This window comes from Amblyomma maculatum, chromosome 3 (genome assembly GCF_055883805.1).
Source record: "Amblyomma maculatum isolate TAMU_Amacu chromosome 3, ASM5588380v1, whole genome shotgun sequence".
In the NCBI taxonomy this organism is placed as follows: domain Eukaryota; kingdom Metazoa; phylum Arthropoda; class Arachnida; order Ixodida; family Ixodidae; genus Amblyomma; species Amblyomma maculatum.
In genome coordinates, this window is record NC_139346.1 from 208,396,952 (window position 1) to 208,418,318 (window position 21,367).

General features: G+C 43.1%; 1 protein-coding gene across 3 annotated transcripts in view; it reads left to right on the top strand.

Moving 5' to 3' along the window:
• LOC146197556 (uncharacterized) overlaps positions 1-21,367 on the top strand; it is a 115,069-nt gene that overhangs the window by 76,175 nt on the left and 17,527 nt on the right. For all 3 annotated transcript variants that reach the window (XM_084599461.1, XM_084599460.1, XM_084599462.1), the window contains 13 exons: positions 603-748; positions 1,994-2,054; positions 2,326-2,427; positions 3,533-3,640; positions 4,392-4,526; positions 6,690-6,747; positions 7,491-7,574; positions 8,409-8,565; positions 9,044-9,209; positions 10,817-10,972; positions 12,825-13,042; positions 15,733-15,865; positions 18,035-18,099. In XM_084599461.1, the coding sequence (XP_084455587.1) occupies positions 603-748; positions 1,994-2,054; positions 2,326-2,427; positions 3,533-3,640; positions 4,392-4,526; positions 6,690-6,747; positions 7,491-7,574; positions 8,409-8,565; positions 9,044-9,209; positions 10,817-10,972; positions 12,825-13,042; positions 15,733-15,865; positions 18,035-18,099 (1,589 nt within the window). The remainder of the gene's footprint in view (positions 1-602; positions 749-1,993; positions 2,055-2,325; positions 2,428-3,532; positions 3,641-4,391; positions 4,527-6,689; positions 6,748-7,490; positions 7,575-8,408; positions 8,566-9,043; positions 9,210-10,816; positions 10,973-12,824; positions 13,043-15,732; positions 15,866-18,034; positions 18,100-21,367) is intronic.

Below are 21,367 nucleotides of genomic sequence, written 5' to 3' on the forward strand. Positions count from 1 at the left end.
TGTCAGCCATTGATGGCATTCTGCAACTTTTATTCCTTTTCTGGGCCAAGTTTTTTGAACATTCGTCTGAAAGCTACAAATTGGCAGGCACTTTGTTAACCTCTGGCCTTATTCTGGAGTCGCCACTGTTATCTCAGCCAACACGGGCAAGTTGAGCCAGGCAGGTGGCATCTATCACAGTTTATTCACGTAACTTGCTCATTTTGGTTTTAAAATAGAGGAAACAAGGTTTTATTTTTGTTTGCACACATACTTTATTCAAAATTTTTCACAGATGGCATTTGTGATCAAGCTAAGATTGTATGAAATATGACCTAATGGAGGGCACCTCTCCTGCGAGTGTGTACACCTCGATGTGCACGAAACGAAACATGAGAAGTTTGGCCTTGAGACTCTGAACTCTGGGCTCAGAACGAAACCTAACGTGATATTAGTTTTTCTTTTTTTTTTTTTTTATTGGCCTTTCCAAAGCCTTTCCTAGCTAGTGACCCAACATCCTGGCTCTGTTCTTTCCCATATGTTGCATGCCACCAAACACTGTCAGTTATTTTTTTTTTCAACCCTCTCTCTTTTCTCCCTTTTTCTCGCTTGCTGTTGAACAGACAGAGCAGAAGCTGGCGACACTGCGCGCTGAACACCAGTGCTATGTCGAGGAGATGGAGCGGCAGGCTGCGTCTCTCCACCAGCTCTTGGAGGAGCACGAGCAGGAGAGAGCACATCTGACGGCACTCAACTCGGACCTCCAAAGGTAGTCACGTGCACGCGTGTGTGCTTTGGCTCTGTAGCTTCAGTGCCTCTTGGGCCTGTAAACTGCTTACCTCTTGGAGGGGAACTGTTAGATAAGCACTTTCAGAGTGGAGGTATTTTTCGAAATTTTGGGGCAAGACTCGAATCACATAAGATCTGATTTTCTTTGCTGTCTGTGGAGCGGGAGGGGTGTTAACGATTTGTCGTTTTGAGTTAAGATGAGTAGGTCGTGTACGGATGTTTAGAAGACATGCTCTGGTGTCATTTATTGTGTTCTGCAAAATTTTGTGGGTGTCTGTACTTCCAAATAAAAGGTGACAAAATTAAGAATTAAGGGAATTTACAGAACATACTAGAAAATTCGAGCGTACTAGCTGCCATGTGCATGAAATGAAAATAGCATGGGCTACAAGAAAGCTATAAGCATCCATGATGTTTGGGCTGAGTAATGGCTATGCAATTCATCCATCCAATATGTATCTTGGATCTATCACCTACTGTTGCAGTACGCTGAATTATTAATGAGGATCATATTAATATAAATGCTTGTAGCAGGCATTATATATATTTTTTTGTTGTAGAAATAGGACAGAAAAAGACTAAATGTAGGTATTAAAAAATAACTGCTTTGGACACTTTTTATAAAGACCGATTTGCTGCTGCTCCTTGTTAAGGGTGATCCAGCATTGGTTGAACAGGACAATCTGCCGTGCTAGCTGGTGCTGATCCAATGTGGGTGACAGCGCTAAGACACACGGACAGAGGACATAAAAAAAGTAATCTTTTCTGTTTCTTAGCGCTGTCAACCACAATGGACCAGCACTGGCTGCAGGACATTGTTATCTTAGCGGCAGTTATTGACCTTACAGCATAGAAAGGCAAGACAAGTGGTAGAAGGCAGTATGTGTGTAGTACGTTACTGCAAGTGAAAAATCTAGGTTATAAAGGTGTGATCCAATTGCTGGGTATCGGGCATTTTCTCGTACTTTCACAGAATCCAGGTGGTTGACTTGTTTGACTTTGCCAAAATGTCTTTTTCGCACCCATATCCTGTAAACTTTTGCAGCCATTTGTACATGTATGCTATGTAACAAATCTTGCGTTGTTCAAGTTTTGAAATGATGAAGTGCTCCGTTTTGCTTGCTGATGACAGCCTTTCATGGTCTATTCTTGTACTTTAGGGTCTGATATGCTGGTGAACATAAATAGCGAGCACAGATAAATCTGATTTATTCTTCATTTGTAGGAAAGTGGAAGACCTGCAGTTTCGCCTAGAAGAACAGGAAATTCTGCATTCTGATAATGATGTGAGTAGCTTTTTCTATTTTTCTTATGGTCCAGTGCATTTCCTATGGGCATCCACAGGGGCCGGAAACATTCTCAATGTCACATGGCCAAAACTTGATTGAATTGCACACTTCTCTTACAAAGGACTGATTGAAACATGGCTGTCTACTTTTTAAGCAGTGTTCCTTGTGACGAGCTCGGTGGCGCATATAGCTTCTTGAGTGGCAGTGGAACACAGTCAGTGTTGCCTTCGTGCTGGACCGACGGTCACTCCCCTGTTTCTCTTTTCAGGCTGCAGTCTGCTTGCAGCAGCAAAAAGTGGCCGAACTCGAGAAGCAGCTTCAGGAGTACCGAGACCAGCTGGAGGCAGCCAAACTCCAGAGCAGTGCTCAGGTCGGTTCTCTTGTTGTGACTGGTCTTCATACTTTTGTGCTTTTACTACCTGTGATTGCACAAGTGGTACTACTGTGGAACATAGTTGCATACTCAACCTCGAAATGACATGAGCTGACTTGTGATGACGGGGGCAACCTTTGAGGAGAATGAATGTATCTGAGGAACATGGATGTGACATATTTTTGGCCCAAGTGAACTTGCATTGCATAAGGTGCCCATGACAGGACCACATTGTCAGTGGTGATTTTCAGGCAGGTTCGATGTGAACATTTGTAAGCAACATGGGCCATGTTACACGCTTTGCCACTGATGCTTAAGGTATTGTCAGAAGTGTCTGCCACTTCTTGAGGTAAGGAGAAGCTGGTACCTTTAAGTATAAGAAATAGAGCATTAAGTTACTGGAAGTTAGAGAATGTTGCAAAGCTTAAATGTGTTCTTGGGCTAGCATTGCAGGCTTTTGCACAAATAATCTTGCATCTGCAATGCAGAACTTGTCTGGTTAATAAGCTGCTGTCCAGCTTACGTGGGTAAAAATAAAGAGCACACATGCTTTAATTGGCATTTTCAGTAGAGCACATATCTGGCCATTTGTGCATTAGGATAGAAAATGTAGATGGCCTCGATAGGATACACAGGCTTGTATGGGAGCTTTAATGAGAGAAATGGGGGAGAAAGGTGGGGTAATCGACTACCATTCACTGGAGTAATTGGTGAGGAGAATGCATTTGTAGAGCATTAATTTCCAACGTTTTGCAAATACTATATCTCCGAACTTCTTTCTTTAATGTCACAGTCAGTCCTAACGGGAGAAGGACTGCTAGGAACTAGTGTCTCCTCGTGCTCATTGTAATGCAGTATAGCAGGGTTTCCTGGTTCCTCTTACTTTTACTGTCACCACAGTCACAGCATTAATAGAACATAAATTTTGTTTTTACACTTGAACAGCTGGAACTCGTTACCCTCTTACAGTCATGTTCACTCGGTTGTGGCATTGCAGTGTATGATCTTGGGCCTGTGACAGCCGTTTGCTACCAATCACCCTTTGCTGTTTTGCACCACTGCTTTTTCTTTTATTGTAGACAACTGTTCTCTCTGTACACAGGATGATGGCATGAGGGAGCTGATGGTGCAGTACAAAAGCGAGATGCAGAGTCTGAAGGAAGCTCTGAGCCAGTCTGAAGCCAAACTGTCTGCCCTCGAAGCAAAGCAGGTCAGTGCTGCCTCTTCTGTCTACTGTGGCTCTTGTATGCACGCCAAGTGTTGCATCAATGGAGTGATGAATACGGCTTGTATTGCATCAGCTGTGTTGACATGTGAACAAGAAGTCTTGTGGTGTTTGCAAAAAAGAAGCCAAAGGAGACATTCACAGATTAAAGGTTGGAGAGTTGGAGGGTGCAGTCACCGTGAAGATGCTTGACATTTAATGTAGTGCATAGGCTCATAGGGGCCCTTGGCTGTAACAACACAATGCATTCGTGCGTATCAAACTAGGCGGCAAAAGATTCCTGCTGCTTGAAAGTTGGCCATAACACTTTCGCATTAGGAAGCACTATGAAGGAACGGCTGTTTCAAATAGCCCATGGTGGCTGTATTCACATACTGAAACTAAGGTAGCCTCTACGAGGCACGAGAAGTATAGATGGGCTCTTCATGTTACGCTAGATGTAGTTGCACCAGAATATATTTAGTTATTTATTGTGGCAGCGTCCAGTTTTGCATAACTCACTCCAAATCTTGTATGTACATCCATATCCCTGCTCTTTTACATAATCTCCAGATGCTTTCATTACCTAGTCAATTATTTTTTTTTATAGCAAGTCTCAGGTGCCAGTAGGCTTCTCTGCTCATTCTAAAATTGCTTTTAAATCATGGTACCACTTTAAAGTGGACAGGCTATGGTCAGTGTAATTGGATGACTTGGTACAACAGTGTTTATTATTCTGTGCCATTGCATGCTTCAGGTGGAAGACGGGAGCACCATATGCAAGCTGCGGGAAGACCTACTGCTGAGGGATGAAGCTCTACTTCGGCTGGAGGCTTCTTTGGAGCAGAAATCCAAAGAAGTGCTGGGACTCAGGGATAAGGCAGTCGAGCTTGTGAGTCATGACTGCTGTTGATCGACCATCGTCACGCATTTCATAGTGAAAATAATACTACTAGTAGTTGTAATAACAATGGAATGGAATACTAGTATAAGTGTACTACAGTCAAATTTGGATATAACAAATCACGTGGGATAGCAGGAAATCGTTCATTATTTTGAAATATTCTTGTAATGAAAAATCTGCGGTTAAAAGCCAGTGGTCAAACCTAGGTATGAAAATGGCATACCTTGGCAGTAGACATGAGTGTAGACAAGTAAACTATCAAATGAAAATGTTGCACTGGCTTTAAAGCTGATTTATTTGAAGAAATCAGTTATCTTCTTCTGTCGCGTGTAGCGCCCACAACCACACACTACATTACACCACTACAGCACGTACACCTTCCACTTTGTGCAACGCCTCATCGGGTACGTGATTGCACCGAGCGATGAAAGTGATGACTTTGTCCAGGGAGTTCTATATGACCTTATCTTCAGTGTTCCCTGAAGTTTGAAAAATCTTGTCTTGGTCTTAAAAAATGATCATGACGAGCAATCTGCTCAGACCAATTCGCTTTTTCTCTGCATCGATCTCTTGCAGCGAAAGCCGCTCTCTTATGCTCTGGCACCTTCGCTGGCTGCAATCATCTTTAGATCTTGCACAAACTTCGCAATAAGATAATCCGCAGCAAAAAAAAAAAAAACTTCTTGCACGCGTGAGTGGCACGAACGAATGACACGCAACAGAAATAAAAAGGGCAGGTGGCCAGGCCTGCTGGCTGCTTCATATTAAACCACAGTTTCATGGTGGCGCTAGGAGCTGGCACTAGATATGCTGATGATAGCTACAGCCCACGGGCAATACACATAGAAACGGCAGTTTCTGTTTCACGTGAGAGTTGCGAGCTGTGGCACTCTTAGTTTTAGCCGAATTCGTAATACTGATGTTCCTAGATTATAGAAAAAAATAATAAACTATGTACGCTATTCTGAAATAATTTTAGATTGAGAACCTAGGAAATTTGTTGCCGATTTTCTTTAAATTTGTTAATTTGAAAAATTCGTTATTGTGGTGTTTGTAGTAATGAGATTTCACTAATTACGTTATTTCACAGGGAGATATTACAGCTTTGTCAAGTTTTTCATAGAAGTACTTTTCAGCCAAAAAAGATGCTGACAAAGCTGCTAGTGCTACCTTTGCTTCACATTTGTGATAGAAAGAAGCAATGTGGGCATTTCAAAGTTCCGTGATGGCTTGCTTTGCACTCAACAGCCAAGAAATTGCATGTAAGAGTGCATTCACAATGGATTAAAATATGGGTTTAAGGTTAATGGAAAAGTGACTGAAAGCTTGTGAACTGACATACTGGAATAAATGAAAGCATTTTTAAAATATTGAAGCCAATGCTGCACCAACAACAAAGTATGTTGAAGTTTTGGTACTTGTTTCAGTAAAAGGAAACTTGCTTTTCGTTTTACCAGAAAAGCGTTACACTAGCCACTTCCTTTTGTACTTTGTGTAATATACTCACAAATGCTTCATCACTAAGCAGGCACAAGCTGAAGCTCCTAGCCAGTGACCATTTAACTATTCACGTCTCATCTGTGATGTCTGGAGCATTTCAGGTGCAGAAAAGTGGAGAGTTGTAACAGGTTTAGTTTTTGTTTGAGTGTACATCACACTTTTTCTAGTTTCCTCTTTGATTGTTACTTTAGACTTTTCTGGTCATTTTAAATGTGCTTGTTTTAATTTGCATTTATTATTTTTGGTTTGTGCTAAATCTTGGAAAATGAATTGGCATCATTGCATATCTCCTTGCACAAAGATGCATTTGCAACACATTTTTAAAAGACAGAAAAGGCTTAATTGGGCAGCAGCTGATCACCCATGAATTTGGTCCTGTGTCCTCTAGCTTACTATTGCTACGCTGAGAAAAAGGTGAAAGCTTCTAAACCTCCTCCCCCCCCCCCCCCCTTCCGCCCTCCCCCATTTTTTCATAAGGGTAAGATGGCAGTACCAGCAAGACTTGTTTTAGCCACACTTTCATCTTTCTGCTTTTTATCCTCCTCCAACCTTATTCCCACAGTCCACCTGTGTCGGAGCTTAGACTTTAATTACTAACCTTATTGTGATCATTGCAGAAACATCGTCTTACAAGGTTTCCTTTCTCTTTAGGAGGAGAACATGGAGGCCTTGAAGGAAAAAGATGAGAGCCAGCAGCAGGTCATTGAAGGTGTGTGCATGCTTCTGAGCCAATCCAGAGTGTGTTGTGCTGTCATAAGTGTTAGTCATCTTGCTGGTTCAGGGCTGTGCGTGAGAGCTCTGCTATGGTCATTCTCTGGAATCATGTTGGCATTACTTTTAGGTGCACATTGGCCTGATGCTTTTATTGACAGGTCACTAGAACGAAATGACTAGCATGCAGGAGCGCAATGGCCAGTGCCATGTGTTTGTAATGTGTGCGCCAAGCTGACATGTTTTGTCCCACATTTTTGCGGGCTGAGAGCACTGTTTAGGCAATAACTTAGGGAAATGTGGGTCCAGAAATTAGCAGCAAACTGTTTCTCTGTGCAGCTGGTAAATGCTGCCAGTCAGCTTCAAGTTGAATGACAGAACTTTCAGCTAGCTGCTATTTGTGTGCACCTTCATGCATCCTAGAACAGTGTGTGGATAATGCCACTCTGAAGAAATGAGCCACAGCGGTTGAGGTGAGCCAGTGACGAGATGTCTGCCCAGTAAGCAGTGCTAAAATGAGGATTACGAAGATGCTGCAAAGGAACGGCAGGATGACCGCTATGTTGCTTCTTCATTGTCCTTGTTTTTGCGCTGCTTATTGGGTGATGGTAGAACATTGTTGGCTGACACTGTGTAGTCACTAGTTTTGCTGGCTTGTCTAATAGTGACCTCCTTAAAAGTCTGATCCCCAAGTGCAGGTTGCACAGTGAGTGATTCTGCTTCTCTTTTACTTTTTTTTAGACCTGAACAGCAGATTGGCAAAAGTGCAGACGGACTATGACTTTTTGAGCGAGGAGTCCCAGATCATCAAAGGTGATGCTGCAGGTGCGTATGTGACTGCCAGCACCGTTAATGTATACATAATTGGAACACTTATTGTCATCTTGAGAAGCTCCTTTATTGTAAAAATTTCTTTAGAATTTCTTACTTCATGGAATTTTTTTGTTGCATCCTTTGCCCACTTTTTATTAGCTGTCATGCGTGCAGCATCTAACTAAGAGGCACAAAACATGAAAAATTACTTAAAACTTTATACTAAGACATGCAGTGCTTCATAGCTTGGTTGTAGCACCTGCATGTGAAAATTGATTTTAGAGCGCAGCTCTTTGGCACCTGTTCCTGCGTTTTTTGGCGTTGCCGTTGTCCCTCGTAACCAGCTCCGTAAATAAATAAATAAATCCTGTCTCCATCAGGCATCGAACTTCCATCCCTTGGATCTCTTGCCGAGCACTTTAACCAACTGCGCCACGCCCGGGATCGTGAAACCCACATCATAATTCCGCTTGTCTACCATGAGGATGTCAGTAGTGATGGCAATGACGCTGCAATTAGTGATAATGACATTGATGACATTAGCAATGATAGTGACAGTGCATTTAGTTGATAAGGATAATGAGAGCAAATGTGATGCACCGTGTGCACCAGCAACGCATAGGCTTTCGCATTTTTAAAAATATCTGAAGTTTTTTATCAATTTGTTATTTTTCTGAAATGGAGGTATGAGTAATACACTCACAAATTTGCTGGTTTTCTTTAATATAGTAGAAGATAATGCATCTTCAATGGGGTTAATATGAATTTTTTTGTTTTCTTTAGAACGAGCGAGCCTTGTAGTAATTTTTTTCTCACATTGGTTGGATTGTTTGTGACCATATGCAGACCAACTGCGGCTGGTCTCCTCACTGGAGGAGCAGTGCAAGCAGCTGCAGGGCCAGAAACGGGCGCTCGAAGAAGAACTGGGGGCCTTGAGGGTGGCCACCAGTGGAGGTTCCAGCCAGGTCGAAGAGCTCAACAGCAGGCTGCAGGAAAAGGAGAGGCGAGTTGTTGCGGCTGCTTGGTTCTTTCAGAGTTGCATTGCCATCTAACACACTTGTTCCTTTTTTTTTCTTTAGCTACTGCTTTTACTTTATCAGTTAAAGCCTTTAAATTGGCAGCAAATTGGTTTTGTTTTATTTCATTTATTTTGTGTACTCATGAGAACATGAGGGATGGGAGAAAAAGGCCTTGAGGAAGCTTGCCTCAGACTGGGCTTCGCCCCGTTTGGAAAAACTAACTTACTCTCATTATGTTAGGTTCTTCTAGCTTCTAAGATGCCATAGCCTGCATCACCTGTGGTGCGTTAGACTTAGTGCCGATGTTGGTTCAGCTATTCGCTTTCTTGCACCCACTTTAGCCCATATCTTGTGTGCCGCTGTGCCTCATGGTCATCAGTTGCGTGGAATGCATGCTCAGAATGCCTAGTGAAATTGCTTCACTGAGCCATGTGCACCTTGCAACCCCCTTGTCTCCCACAGGCTAGTTGAGAGCCTCGAAGCCCAGGTGCGCACATTGTCCCAGGAGGGTGAGAAGGCCAGGCAAGAGGTGGCCCAACTCACCGAGAGGCACCAGTCGGCCATGGAGCGCACTGCAGCCGAACATGCCCGCGAAATGGCTGCAGTGCAACAGAGGCTGACTGACCTGGTAAGAATGGCTGCTCAATGAGCCACACTGTGGAGCTCGTGAAGCCTTGAGTTCACTTTCACGTTGGCTACCTAAGCAAGGCAGTATAGAGTGCCCCTTATAGCCATTCATAGCTCCTAGATCTTCATTTGTTTAGCAAGAAATTAAGTTTGCTTACTGGTAACTGGAGGGAGTCTATGCTTCCCCTTATGCTGCTTGAACATGGTCTAGCCACTGCATTTATGATTACAATAGAATCCAACTATATAGTAAACTGGGATTTAGTAAAAACTGTGATATAGAAAGTGAAATTGCATCCCCATTCATCATCCGTAGACAACTGGAAGAGCGTCTGTCCATGGGGATGTATGTCGCATGGAATGATGACATCACGGCACATGCACAGCTTAGGATCGGGAAGTCAATCTTCAGAGCCATATGGATACCAAAGGCAATAAAAGGACAGTTTTTGAGACAACTTAACCACTAGGCTCGGAAGCCGCAGGGAAAGCCACCTTTAGCTAGGCTTTGGGGCCGTGAGGCAAATTTTGCAGCATGTACAGAAAAAAAAAAAAGGAAGCTGGCTGCATTTATGAAAAGAAGGTGGCATGGTCTATTGAGTAATGATGGCAGTAAAAGTGCAATGAAGTGTAGAGAAGAAAAGAACAAAGGTGGAAAGGTTTGCAGCACTAGGCAGCGCGAAGCACAGGGCAGCTACAGCAAGAAACAGAGGCACAACAGCACTTCATGGGCAGTTTTGCAGCATTTGACTATGTCATGCTTATTTTTCAGTGTCATTAGACGCTGAGGCAGTGAAAGATGATACCAACCATGTTCACAATGAGCTCCTGTTACATTCTGTTGTTGCATTCAGCTGTTGTTACATTCAGCTTCTGGTACTCCCACAAAATGTATTCAAAATTAAAAACCTGATAATGTAAAATGGCGTAACTTAAAAAATTAAAATCATATGAAGAGACAAAAGCACACTTGTGCTTTGCAAAGCGTGTGATACTCAGGATGTGTTATGGCTTCAGGAAGGTACAGTGTTAGGCTTGTAGCTGGACTCTACTTGCTAAGTCAACCTTACTGATTTGTTTACACACTCCAGAACTTGACTGCCGACTGCCACCTATGAATGTGACTCTCTATAGTATAAAGTGACAAGTCAAAAATACAGCGGCAAAATTTCTCAAAGGAAGTGTTCCATCCAGTGGCGTCCGCAGAGAGGAACCACCCAACTGAGACACAAAAGGATTTTCCCCTCTCATGCCAACAGGTCACAAAGGGTGTTGTGTGTTAGCAACCAGTGTTCGGGGAACTGTCCAGGCTCAAGAAACAGAGAAAAAGGATGGTGTCCTTCCCTCTGGAGGGGGGCAATGAGAACTGATGCCATTGGCTGAAAAGCGGATATTTGCCACTGCATTCTTGACTTGTAACTAACTATAGTGGCTAGCATGCTGCATAGGCTAATGTCCATCCGGTCTCTGTTTCACTAATCATGACACCTATTCTTCCTCCTCAACCACCCAGCTCGGAGCTTTGGGCTAGAACAGCTTGCCTTGTGCCAGCCTCCCTGCATTTTGAAGTTGCTTCTCTTTTCTCCCACTTCTGTCATTGCCCCGCAGGAAAACAAACTGGAAGAACGTGTGCAGAGGTGCCGTGGGCTGGAGCAGTCAAGCAATGAGTCTCAGGCCGAGCTGGAAAACCAGACACGGTTGTGGCAGGAGAAGCTGGCCGCAGCTGAGCAGCAGGTCCAGAGGCTCACCCAGGAACTTGAAGAGGTCTGGCATTGCTAGGATGTTGTCTGCCTTTTTGAACTCTTAGGGCCATACTAGATGCCAAGCACACTTCAAAAGCTCATTGTCAAAATGAACAACATAAAAAAAATAAGCGATATATGACAGCCAAGAAATGTCATATATGCACTGTTGAAACATTACATATTATAATCCCTTTTGACACCAGTAAAATTTGCTTGAAGGAAAAATTATTTATTGCATAAATCATGTCCAGAAGACTTGCTGGAAGCCATTTATATATAAATGGTTCATGTGTGTGCCGCGTGCATAAAATCACCTCGATATGTTGTTCTCTTCTCTAACTCATTGCTAGACATTGATAAATGTCTGTTTAGACAAAATGCACCTCAGAAGGCACCACAAATTCTTATTATCATCTTTACATTTTTTTTCCGAGCATATTTCACTGGTATCTCCAAAAGGGGCAAGCCACAAGTGTGACAGGCAGGGTCTAAGTGTTCAGCACATGCATTTCAAACTCTGAAGTTGGCTCTGTATGTGAGAATGTCATTAAAGATAAAAGGCCCCGTTCACCAAAAATCCAGCAACGGTGCCGGTGTTGGCATTGTTAGCGAAAAATCGTGAGCATGTCATTAGCAGGGGGTAGCTGGCAGGCGACATGGCCACGCACTGATTGAACATAGGGTTACCTGACGTTACTTTTGAGAGGAGCTGCTAACTCGGGCCTCTTCTTTCATGTGGGAGGGTGATGTCAGGATCAGTTTGCTGGAACCCTTGCATTCACGTTACTTTCGTATGGATTGGTTATAGCAAGGCTTTATATGTCGAGTGGTATCGTACGCTATTGCATCATACTCTTAAAGGCAAAGCTTAGGTGTCTCCCATAATTTTTAATTAGGCCTAGATTGTGTCCATATATGTGAACACTGCTCCTGAAGGGGATAACGTGGTGCTGTTATAATGAAACTGTTGCTACAGTGAAACATTTTCAGCATTCTGTTAATTTGGTTGTGTTGATGGTCAGCTTCATTACTGCTCCTTGTACTGTGAAATATTTGATAACGAATTCACTTCACAAGCACCGGACTGCATGCGTAGGTTGGAGTGCCCATATTAGGCTTCTTACTCAGAGTTGCTTGGGAAATTGGAGGGGAATTTACTGCACCTACCTGCATAATGAACACAACTTAAAAAAAAAAAAGCGTATTGGCACCAACTTGGGAAGTGCAGTTATTGCGTAGGATAATATCCATGCTGTAAAGTTTTCGCAAACAAAAAGAATGTGCACATCGCTCAAGTACACTTTTCAGATAAGTGACTGCATTCTCAAACAAAAAGAACGTGCACATTGTGCAAGTACACTTTTTAGATAAGTGACTGCAACTGTAGTGCTACTTAGAGTAGTGAGTTCAAGGTTAGAACAGCTGAGAGGAAGCAAATACCTGCCTTTCTTGTGGTTAAGAGTTAGAACAGAATGTTTTGCTGGGAGGGGTTCAGCTATGCACTTTTTGTTTTCTGGTCTAAGGTGCCATGCAAGAGGTTACTAGTGCCACGAGGGGCCACTTAGGCTAAGCTAGTTTTAACGAGCTGTGTCTTAAGTGGCACTGAAAAACCATAACATGAGATGGGTTCATTTCAAAAGCTAAAAGGAAGCAGGTTCATGACATTCCAGCCAAAATTCAAAGGAAAACGTAATTAGACATTGTTATGCTATATATATGAGACAGACAGACAGTAAATGGCACGAGAATGAAGATGCAGTCAAAGTTGGGCACAATGGAGGCTTTAGAGAGATGTGATTGTATGATGTGTTATGGTGTGCTGGCAATAAATAATGTGAGCTTCAATGTTTGCGGCATTGAATGGAACGCAGACACGGAAGGCACTGGCTGAGGAGCGGCGCCTGCGTGATGTCCAGAGTCAAGACCTGGGCTCGGAGGCTTCCGAGCGTGAGCGCCAGCTGTTGGCTGCACGAGCGGAGATGGAGCGTCTCAAGGCCGACTTTGATTCTCATAGAGAAGCACTAGCCCACCAGCTTGCTGAGACCCGCGAGAAGGAGGCCCATGCCGTTGAGGAACTTCGCAAGGAGATGTGCGCTACTCATTTATTTTATTTTCAGCTTAGTTTTCTTTTGCGTGCTAGTTGACTCATTTATTCACTTCATTTGGACAAAGTTAAGAAATCCATGCAACAGAGCAGTTCTGTTGATCCGGGCATGAGTAGAAAAATTGCGAATACTGCTTATGAAAGTGGAATAGCACAGCCTTTGGCACAGTGCCTTTGCTTTGGTGGTGGCAATGGACCACTGGGAGTGTGCAGTACAAATCTCATGGGATAAATAATAAGATGGGAACATATAAACCAACACCGATCTGTGACGTAAGCATGATGCGGTGGCACTTCTGTCACCAGGCTGGGCCGACTGGGGTGAAAAGTAGGGTTAGCGCCCATAGGGGTACGTGGAACCGAAAAATTTCAGATCAGTTTTCTCATTTCACAGGGCACCTATGATGTCGTTATTCGGCGCAGAGCAGCCATGAACATCCTAAAACAGATCGCGAAAGTATGAAATCTCATTACCGAGGCGAAGCATTTTTGAAACACCGCGAAACACATGGGGGTGCGAATCATCAACATTTTTCTCGTTTCGTAGAGCACCAGAAGTGATGGCTGGTCGTTAAATGCTGGCCAGTGCTTTGAATAAGTGTGTGACAAAGTATGCTGCTTCATTGCGGAGGCAATATACTTTTAAAACCTCTCGTTGTCTAGAATCTGAGTTAGAAATGCATTGCTGTAGCGTGGCCCATACAAAAAAATATGCAAAGAACGGTTCGCAATGAAGCTGACTTTGCACCTACGAAAGGAGTCGTTTGTTAAGATATGGTACATTATTTTAAGACCATGAATATCTGCATGCAACACTTCGTGTCTGGCATCTCTGTGAAGCATGTTTACCAATAAATATGTGCGGCACATTTGCAGACAAACTCCCACGTCTGGGAGGCGAGTCGTCCAAGCGATCTTTTTTTTTTTTGGTGAACGTCTTGTACCATGCCCCGACATCATGTTGCATGGCGGAAGTAAAAAAAAAACACATTCCAAGTCCTGGCGATACGCATGAACCACATATTAAGGCAGTAATGATGCCGTCGAGACACTGTTCATTTTGTAAATTGAGATGAATAAAACCCAAAATAACGGACACGACATCATTTCGTTCTGAAAACATCGATCGTGACTAAGTAGAGGCGTTAAGTATTAAAATGAATGCATATTTAGTTGCGTCGCGATACATGCATGTGGTACAAAAGTCGTAAGCGAACATTTTGAGAGAGTTTATATTTCGACGTCCGTGCACACGCTGCATAGTTTGCGCCGTACGGAAAGAAAAAAAAGAAAGACGAGGAAATCACACAGAAAGCGCAGAACGATGTATAAGAACCATAGCGATACTACGGGATAAAAGAACATGAACGAGAAAGTAGTTAACTAGTATATATGCCCGTTGATGGCCTTGCGCGAACCCACCTGATTCAAAATAATTGTATGCCTCCAGGGACTTGTATGCCTGGACGGTGTCTGCAGTAAAGCGACTCGAAGAAAAAAAAATGCACTACAATGTTAGCCATGCCCTATGGTGGCAGAGCTCCCGCGTTAGTCCGGACGACTTCCTGATGTGTTTCAGGCATAGCTAATGGGTCCAGATGCACAACACATGAATGTACTAGTTTTCATTGTAATGCTGTTTATCCGATTTCCACAAGCTTTTCACATAGTCTAACATTGCTGCAGCGCACGCTACATTCCCTTGCAAGTACTGCAAGTCTGGCGACTTGCGGGACTGTTCACAGTACCACAAACTGACTGCGCACAGTTGCAAACGACCATGCACCACCGGCGCTGTCGCTAGCAAACGCTCCGGAGCTGGAAGCGGCCGTGGTGAGTATCGCCAGCTGTGCCGTCATCTGCTGCAATGCGTGATTCTCGTTCGGTCCATATTGTCGTACGGCGTTTGACAACTGCTTTTTAAATGTAATTCTGTCTTGGATGTATCACTTGAGAAGCAGTTTTATCAAGCTAATTTACCCCGTGCCGCAGCATATTGTACTCTAAACAAAACTGCGCGGTTCACTACATGAGCCTTTTAGGTGTGTCCGTATTCAAAACACAGATTATTCGGGGAGTTTTAAAAGTAGACTGCCTCCGCAATGATGCAGCATACTTTGTCACACTTTTCTTCAAAGTGCTGGCCAAGGTTTAACGACCGGCCACTGGTGCTCTGCAAAGCGAGAAAAATGTTGCAATAAGTTGTGTTTACATGTGTTTCTATGAAGCGCCCTCCTAACTCGCACCCCGATATGTTTCGCTATGTTTTAAAAATCCTTCGCCTCGTTAATGAGATTTCATACTTTCACAATTTGTTCTAAAATAGTCACGATCACTCTGCACCGAATAACGACATCATAGGTGCCCCTTGAAATTAGAAAATTGTCCTGAAATCTTTCGGTTCCTTGTATTCCTATGGACACTAACCCTACATTTCACCCCCAGTCAGCTGCGGCGCCGCGAGCGCCCCATTTGTTTGTAAACACGGTGTTGGTCTATAGCCCTACATTAAGCAATTTCAGATGGTGAGTTAAGAGCAACCATGATACATATACTGTACATTCACATGAGTCAGGGTGAGAGGCCAACAGAAAACCCAGTTTCTGCAGTCTTGCTTTCTTTTGCAAGTGGGCTAGCTTTGTTTAGGTTTTCCTGCTGCGTCATTCATTATGCAGGGAGAGCCAGATCAGCATCGTCAACGAGCTGCGGCAAAGCCTATCAGAGGCGGAGGAGAGCAAACGGACACTCACAGAGCGGGCTTCCCAGCTTGAGAAGCAGCTGGCTGAGGCCAGCGTTGCACAGCAGAAGGTAAATATGAAACTTCGGTAAACGAGATAAAAAAATAAGGATTGCTTTCTCTCAAGTGATGTATTACCTGCAGTATCCTCATGCATATATGCCAGAGCACAGTTGACGAGAGAACTTTGCCGTTCTCACAGGATTAAACACATCTTTTTGTAGTTCCATTGACTGTCACTCTGTCAGTTCTGCCTTTGGCCTGTATTCCTATTTTGTTATTGAGCTGCACACTGACACATGCACTGACACATGCATTTAGTTATAGTCGCTGACCATTTCTGTGCAAAAGCACTAATCCAGAGGTTACTACCCTGAAAAAAATGTTGTCTTGGTTGCTTGTGGAGAAACTGTACAATAAGAGCTTCACAGCTACTCTGCAACAGCTGCCAATGCAATGTCGAGTTCCGCAGTGTGGCACTGCAGTTGCACAGCTGTGGTGGCATCATCAGATATCGTGTAAGCCATGGACGTAATGCGCTTACTCGGCGACGGGTTGACTCTGTTTTATGCTGGGGCCATGTGCCACAAAATTTCAGTGCACTTCCATCGTCACAGCACAATGAGGAAGATGAGGATGATGACATTTTGGTCATTCAACTGTGCAAAGCTAGAGGACAGAAGAACAAGACCTATGCAGCATCACTTTTGCGTGATGTATCAGAATTTTAGCCAAAATGAAAATGAAAAGATGGCAATACGGAAAGAACCAGCAATCGGTCAAAGCCAGTTCTCCATAGACTGGCTTTCATAATTATGCTGTAGTGGAAAACCAGTCTCTGAATCGACGCTATGTTATTGTATGCGCTCATGGTTGGCTTGCGTGTAATGAGAGGCATTTTCCTTTTATCAGAATGGCATATTTGATGGTGTTGTGGTGAAACAGTTGAGGCTGTGGGGGATGTAAACGGATCACATTGAAAAGTAGTGACATTTTCTTCGGCTCGCCACTTCCCATGAATCTGTATGCTTCTCATGCACTTTGCTTTTGCCTCTTCTCACATTTGGAGTGAAAGGGCAGCACAGATGAATTCCAGGTTTATGCAGCAGACAATGCCCTAGAACGGTAGTAATTTGCAGCCATGCTTGCATATTATGGAAATTCGCAGAGGATATCAGTCCAATCATTCAAAAGGCTCCCTTTTAGTTTGAACTCCTCTTTATTCAGTCTAATTTTGGACCCTCCTTGAGGCTCTGATTAGCAAGGTTGTACTGTACACATTATGGATGTCTCGACAAATGGTGGTGTTACATATTGCAGCAATTAACTGTGAATGAAGTTAGAAAAAACAAGCAATCAATGACAGTGTGTCTGAAAGTTTAGGTGCTTTTATCGTGGGCTATATAAAGGTTTGTCTTGGTGCCTCGAAAAAGTCTGTATAATCAAGCATGTCTGAAAAATTAAGGGTCCGAAATTTTGTTTAGCCTGTATTTGTTGTGCAGTTAATGTAGAGAGTGAATGCTGTAGTGAAATCCAGCATGTGCCGAGAAGTTTATGGCAAAGATGCTTTTTTCCTTATTCCCATGCTCTGTGATGCTCAGTAGTCCCAACCTAAAACCTTGAAATTGACCTTTACCGTGCATGCTTGTGTGTTTCTTTCTTTTTTGGCTTTAAAATCTCTGCTTGGTTTTAAAACTCCTGCACTGGCAAGGGTAAGACTAGAGAGAGCATAGCCATTCAGAAATCAGCTGATTTGAGTCAGCAACTTTAACTGTAGAAAGATTTTATGTGGAGGATCAAAACATGCCGATCTAGCTTTACGTACTGCAGTTGATATTTAACCCCTTTTGCTTGCACATATGTTTTGATCTCTGTGCTTTTAATCATACTGACGTCGTACACTGTCAGTCCTTATTTAAGAGTGCAGTAGCGACTCCATCTATGGTGGGGTGCACAAAATGTGGTTGCTCTAGAACTGTTCCTTTTATGCTGCATTTTGGACCCTCTCTTGGTCCATTTTGGATGATTCTCTTTTAAGGTGACCCACACAGTCCTTATCACAGAACTTGCTGGCTTTGCATTTGTGTCATCTTCATGGCTGCTGCAGCTCAGCTATCTAGACAATAGGAACCAGTGAGGTTATTTTTTATATCTGGGACATGCTGGTAGAAGCGAGAGTTGTGTATAAAATTACAAATGACTTTCTTGCCTTCCTGACCGCATGGCACTGTTTTTTGCAGGTTGATGATGGCAGTGCAGCTGAGATAAAGGCACTCAGAAGCCAACTTGAAAACCTCCAAAACAGGTAGGATTGGGAACAAACATTATGAGAAGTATAATGTTGAAAGACACAAGCACGAAATATCATACAGTAGCACCGCTCGCCCTGGTCTAGCATGCTTTGGCTGGCTGATCGTTGGCTTCAGCTGTTGCTGTACTCTTTGTCAGACAGTCTAACATGCCTAGGTCAGCCTCCATGCTAACCCAAGAAAGCAGGTACAATCTGTTCAGGCACATGTAGACTGTGCTATGACGAAATTTTTTATAGAAAGCTATCAGTAGGGCAGGAAAACCAGATGTCAGCTGGGCAAGACGCGCGTGCGACACCAGCATCATCCTCTTCACGCGCAATTTGGAGGCTGGATGTCAAAATACAGCCATACATTTGAAATGAACACCATCTATTCCGGTCTTTAGTGCAATTTTGCCAGAGGAGGTGAGAACTGTGACATCAGAAGCTCAACATAAGACAGTGGCCAGCAAAGCTAATCTGTTTGCCTCGGTCTGGGTTCGAAACAAACTGGAAGTTTTTCTTTTGTTTTGTTGGCACTCGCAAAGGTCAAAGTTCAAATCAGTTGCACAGTCACACGCCACATCGGCTTCTTTTGATGGTGCGGACTGCACTAAAGCAAGGAAAGGCACTAAGTGATGGCTTGGAATGGCTTGCACAAGAGTGCACTGAATGTTGGCAACTAGGCATCAGTTCTTTTTCAACATGTTCAACATAATAGATGCCTTTCGGTGCGTATTTAATTTTTAGAGGGGAAATTAAAGTTAAAATAAAAATGAAGAATAAATTATTATTAGGTGTTCTTTCATTCTGTCTGAAGCTCGGCATTGTTTAGTATTACAATAGCCCTAATTTTGGTTGGTCACTTTTCCTGGGTCTTAAATTAGACAACAGTGTTGCACAATTTTTGAGTGAAAACTTGGGCTGTTGAACTCACTGTTGGGCCATTATTTTTTTTTTATGTTAATAGCAGATAGTGAAAATGTGTCGTCTACATAGAGAATATCAGAGCAGGTCCCTAAACAGTTCATTCAAACCAAGCTGCAGCTTAGTTAGTGCAAGTGGTTGGAAATGCAAGGAGCTTAATTCCAGTTTCAACAAGTTTCACTGAAGTGACAAGGGACCAAAGGATGGTTTCCACACAGTGGTGCTCATTTGCCTGCCCTTGTAAGCAATGATGTTACTGGCAACACTTTGTTGGAGTTCTACCGTGTGCCGTATAGTATGTCTCTGCATTCAAGAAAACTAACTGGCACTGTTCCCAGACACTGTTGGCCTGAAGAACTGCAACAACTCGGGATACACTAGGACGTGCAGCAATGCAGTGCCAAAAGCTGAATGTTTCTACTCGTATGCATTTTTGTCTGCCACATTGCTTTATCTGCTTGTATTATCATATGGGGTTGTGGTTGCTTGGGCCAATAATGTCTTACCAACAAGCAGCGGGTGCATAGCAATACATTCCAATGTCCACAGACACACCCACATTCTTAGTACATGATGCGTAGGGCTGTTGTGAAGGCTGCGGGTAAATCTGCCTGTATCAGACTGTGAAGGAAGGAGAGAAGAGACAGAAGGGTTCCAGATGGGAATGAAAAGTATCATGCTAAAATTCGGCAAGATACAGGCATTGGGCATATATTCTCAACGTGGTTTTTCTGCTTCGATGCTGCTTTAGTGCTGGTTTGATGCATTTTTTTTTTATTATGGCCATCTGCCGAATTGGAATTTGCTGGGTGCCAGGTTTTTCTCTCTAAAGCTGTTTCAAGCTTCGGTAACCTTTGTGTTTATTGTTGCAATAAGGAGTTTTAAGTATTCCCCCCCTCTTTATTTTGTTCTTTTCCACATTTTTAAGTGAAAGGAAAATGGCATGGGTGATGAAAATTTGGTTGAAAGTAAGTTTTACCCTGCCATAAATGCGCACTGGTGTCACCAGAGCAAGAAAGCATTTCCTCTCCCAGCTCATTACTGTTGCTGCTGCCCATTTTCAGAAATGCTAAACATAGTGGGAGGAATACCCATCGCTTCACATTTAGCTTCAAAGTTAGCTGTAGTTGTTGTTAAGGACTTATATTTTACTATATTTTGACATACTATATTTTGCCATATCAATGTCCGTCCCTGTGTTACAGGGACAGACATTGATATGGCAAAATATAGCTTTATTGTAAGCTGTGCTGAAAGTATTGCTTTGGAGATTTTCTTAGCAACTTATAATGCATAATACTTTTCATCTTCCATGGTATAGAAGTAGTATTGGATAAGCCATGCATGTATAATTCTGTTATATTTTTCCTCACTGCTATAAAATGTCTTTCTGGGCAGTCTCTTCGGGCTTTCGTTTTTGTTCTTTTTGCCACAGTCAGTCTTGTTGAATCAGTGGCATGGTGTGAACACAATTAAAATTGGCTCTTTTTGTTTCTTTTGTATTTCATTTTCTGCATGCACAGGTAGCTAGTGCACAAAGTAGTGTCATCATAAGGCTTAGACGGCATGGAAAAAAAAGGTAATGGTGTGTGTCTGCTGGAGTGGAAGAAGGCTCCCATGCTAACAGATGTCTCTCTGCCGCTCTCTCTTCTCTCTCTCTTTCCCACTTTCTCTCTTTCTCCTTCTCTCCTTGCTTCACATGGTAACTGAAACCTCCCATGACGGTAAGCGTCCAACCCCTGTGGAATGCCATCTGGGTCCTTGTTGCTTTTTCTCTCATCTGCATCGCCTACATCATGCGTTGAGCCAAAGCCTAATCGAGCTTTGCTAGCCCTGCCTTGCTCTTTGAACACTCCTAGCATTGTCGTGCTTGCTACCAAAAGAAAAAGAAAAACAAATCTCTCCTCTTCCTTCTTTTCCTCCAATTGACAGCCTCGTGTTCCTGTTTCTCTGAACTTTGTGAACACCTTTTGTGAGCTTTGCCTGGAATGAAGGCTGCATTGTTACTTTGCAGCCTTAGCTAGTATTGCTAGAGAATGACAAGTGCAGAATTGTTTTTTTTTTTTGTTTTTTTTTTGTTTTGCTATTTTCTGTTGAAGTTGAGCATACTAGTTTTATGGTTGACATACAGTATCTCTAGTCATGCTAGAGGTGCCCCTGGATACTGCATTGCCCACTGTTATATCTACTGTCTCACTGTTGTGACATGTGCTGCTCAGAATACTTTCTTTGCTTTCTCAGGCAGGTTTTTCAGGCACCAAAGCTTTACCAGGTTGTGCCTGCTTATGTTAAACTTCATCTGCATGAGTGGCTGGCACGTCAGGTGGCACGCACTGCTGCCGAAAAAAGGCAAATT